Source organism: Rhodnius prolixus, unplaced genomic scaffold (assembly GCF_049639745.1).
Source record: "Rhodnius prolixus isolate KJV_2025 unplaced genomic scaffold, Rpr scaffold_15, whole genome shotgun sequence".
Lineage (NCBI taxonomy): Eukaryota > Metazoa > Arthropoda > Insecta > Hemiptera > Reduviidae > Rhodnius > Rhodnius prolixus.
This window is the reverse complement of record NW_027411605.1, coordinates 1,959,865-1,963,286: the sequence shown is the minus strand read 5'-3', so window position 1 is coordinate 1,963,286 and position 3,422 is coordinate 1,959,865. Positions and strand designations below refer to the sequence as shown.

At 30.2% G+C, this 3,422-nt stretch overlaps 1 protein-coding gene across 1 annotated transcript; it reads right to left on the bottom strand.

The window, feature by feature from the left end:
- Positions 1–323: 323 nt before the first annotated feature.
- viaf (viral IAP-associated factor) lies at positions 324–3,244 on the bottom strand. Its single transcript, XM_074129835.1, has 5 exons — positions 2,863–3,244; positions 2,656–2,788; positions 2,303–2,531; positions 981–1,189; positions 324–634 (listed from the first exon to the last, which is right to left on the bottom strand). Exons 1-5 carry the CDS (start codon positions 2,866–2,868, stop codon positions 504–506), a joined length of 708 nt encoding a protein of 235 aa, XP_073985936.1. The 5' UTR covers positions 2,869–3,244; the 3' UTR covers positions 324–503.
- Positions 3,245–3,422: the final 178 nt, after the last annotated feature.

Below are 3,422 nucleotides of genomic sequence, written 5' to 3'. Positions count from 1 at the left end.
GCGGTCCGTAAAATTAGGGTCTTTTAACTTGAAAATTTCAGGTACTATAAGAGAGTATCTACACAGTCTTATCCTGTGCAATCTGAAAATTCTATTTGTGGACCCAGGGCCTGAAGATGACCTAGTCCCTAGGACGAAAGCTCGGCACAATAAATAAATATCATGACTGAAATTGGCATCTAATTTTTCGCCTTATTGAAATAATGAATAAGTCACCAAAAATAATGGAAAAGTAATTACAAATAGAATATATTAAATTTGTCTATAATTTTATTTAAACACGTTCGCATCAGAAAATATGTAAGCTGAATAAAAAACTGTAGTTTTAAATATTTTGTTTAATAAATATAATTATCATTAACACATAATATCATAAAACTTTTTTTTTAATTTACATTAGAATAATTACAAAAAAAAATCATTTGTACAATGTTTTCTTTTTTTAGAACAACATTTGCTTTGGTTAGTTGTACACCTTCATCATAGTATTTTTTATTTTGTTTTTAATACCAATCATCTTTTTCATCATCATCTTCGGCAGAATAGAATATACCTCTTGGTTTTACTTTTGGCCTAGGATCTTCTGTAATATCAGTTTGAATTGCACCTGTCTTTCCAAGCATATATTCCAATTCTGCAGAAATTAAAAATTGTAAATATACAATTAATAAGCATTTCAGACTAAAAAATTTAAAATTTTATTTGAAACACTCGTGTGATTTTGTCTAGCAGCAATTAGTTGCTGAATTAGTTGCAATTATTTGAATTGACAGTAACGAAAACTAAAAACAACCATTCATTCGGGTTAAGCAACTCCTAATTTTTAATAATTTATTGTCTTTTCATTAATATTAATTAGTAGATGGAAAAAGAAACATTTCTGGAAATGATATTTTAGAAGGAAGTCTTAAAGTACATCATTGCAATATTTAAAAAAGGGGTAAATACCCAATTAAAATCTTTAATCAAATAATTTTTACCTTCTTCTGTAATATCTTCTCTTCGAAATTCTGTTGGTCCAATAAATTGTGATTTCATTTCACCTTCAAAATACACAAATATTGTTGGTAGATTTTTATCTGGATAGTTTGGTATACAAGTGTTGGATATACTTTTTAAAACTTTTGTGGCAGGAAATTTTCTAGCAATTGTAGTTAAATGCATATTCAATCTGGCACACAAGGGAATCCTGGAATTAAAAAAAATGAATAAATAAATAAATATGTTAATATATTTAATAAACCTAATCGTACTTGTTTGTACCTAATTGTAGTTAACAAAGAAATTCACACAACTTTATTAAAGCATTTATCAAAATAAATAATCGAACATTTCAGAAATATAAATCATTCGACAGAGCGTGGCTGAACAAATAAACTTTCAACTGAGAAAACCTCAACTCCTACCAACAGTGACCTACACGAATAAACGATCTCAACCCAAAAGTGCCAGTCTCTTCTTCTTGTGCTAAAAGCTTCTTGGGCTTCTAGTTTGTGGGGTTCCAATAATATCACATACATGTCTACGTTAAGTTTGCTCATAAATCATTTTTTGTTGATGTAGATGATTATTTTCGTGCTTTTTTTAAATTTCTAAGATGTTGATGTTCAATCAGTATGATCGGATGAGGCTTGTATATATAATTGTAGACGATCTTTGCTTTCTGCGAGGCAACAATGTTTTTATTACATTTTTAATAAATATGTAAGGAGTGTAGATTTTGCATGGAGTAGGATAGAAAAAATATATTCTTCTGCAGCAAGATAACATCAAACACTACACGTCAGACTGCCTCAAAAATTAATGAGCTGGAGTTTGAAGTTAATAGCAAAGTTCTCTCTCCTTCCTTAATCACAAATCATGGTTCCAATAAACGACCCAGTCAAAAGTTGTCATAAATTACTCATCAGTCTAACGCAAATGTATGTTAAGTATGACGGGCAGTGAGTTCCAAGCTAAAAAGAATATAATTACCACAGAATAAGGTCAGTAAAAGCAACATCATAGTTCGACTAGATCCAACAGCTTCATAAAGAACTGAACCTTCAATATAGATGCGATATTTTTAAAAACATCTGGAAATTTCTAGCAAATAGTCTAATTCTCGAAAATAACTTAATCTGCGGTATTGCTTCCAAACAATCACTGGAAGGCCAAAAGCTAGATTCATCCAGAACTAGTTAACAAGCCGTTACTTTCAATTATTTTTTAGAAAAAGGAACTTTTTGGTTCGTGGTGGAAGGATACAATCTTATCACTACATTAAAACTTGAAAGAACAAAAAAATAACTTATAACATTACCCTGATTTGTATAAATGAAGTACAACCCATACTCCTTGTCCGGCTTTATTTACTTCGTTCACATAATCTTGAGCAGTAATTTCACCAACTGAACCAAATCGAGCTTTAGCAGCCATCTCCCTCATTTCTGCCAGTCTTTTGTTCCTGTATTCTAGAATAACACTATCATCTTCATCATCTTCCAATTCGTCCAGTTCATCTAAATTAAGCTCATCCCATGATTTACCAACTGAAATTTAGGAAGACCAATGATTAATTTTGTAATTTACAGTGTCAAAATTAGGGTTTTTTCGTTTACAAGGCCTAAAACTTAATACAATGGAAACAAACTTTTGAAAAAGAAAAAATCCTACCTTTATTTTTTTTGTCCTGAATAGTTTGTTCAACTAAGTTCACAATTTCATCTTCAGTGATTTCTTTTTCTTTGGGAGGAATAATACCTTTACTCCTTAAAATATCATTCCACTCTGTATCTTCGTTTGAATTCTGCACAATAAAATTCCTTGATTTATTTCATAAATAATGCTTATCATAATTAATCATAAATTGTTAATGTGTACCTGCATGTTTTTTAAGTCTATGAGCTAATATTCAGTTATGAGTCACTTAGGTGATTTCTTGCCGAATTTACATATAAGGTAATAACCTAAAATACTAATATAATTGGTTCCTAATTGATACTATTACCACTTTACCATGATTTTAGCCTACATACACATTTACCGATCTAATATTAGGATTATTTTTTTAAAGAACTATGCCACACTAATAAAATTTGATATTAATTATTCATGAACATCTACCTCCACGAGAAATCCCCTCCTACTAAAATTCTACAATCGACATGTGCCCTACTTTTGCATGACTAAGCAACAAGATCGTATTTCACGGCTGAATCATCAAATGAATTAAATATACAAAAATGTTATGGATTTGTTTTTAGTAACATCTGAGTTTTTTTTTTTTGTCGATACAATCCTCTTTCGATGCAGATCTTCAAGTTTAAGATAATTCAAGTGTCAACTGTACCCCCGATTTTCCAAAATTAAGCGCAAGGCAAAAAGTTGAACTTGTTTTAGCTTTTAAGGTTTTGCCAGGATATGTCACGTTTATTATCTAT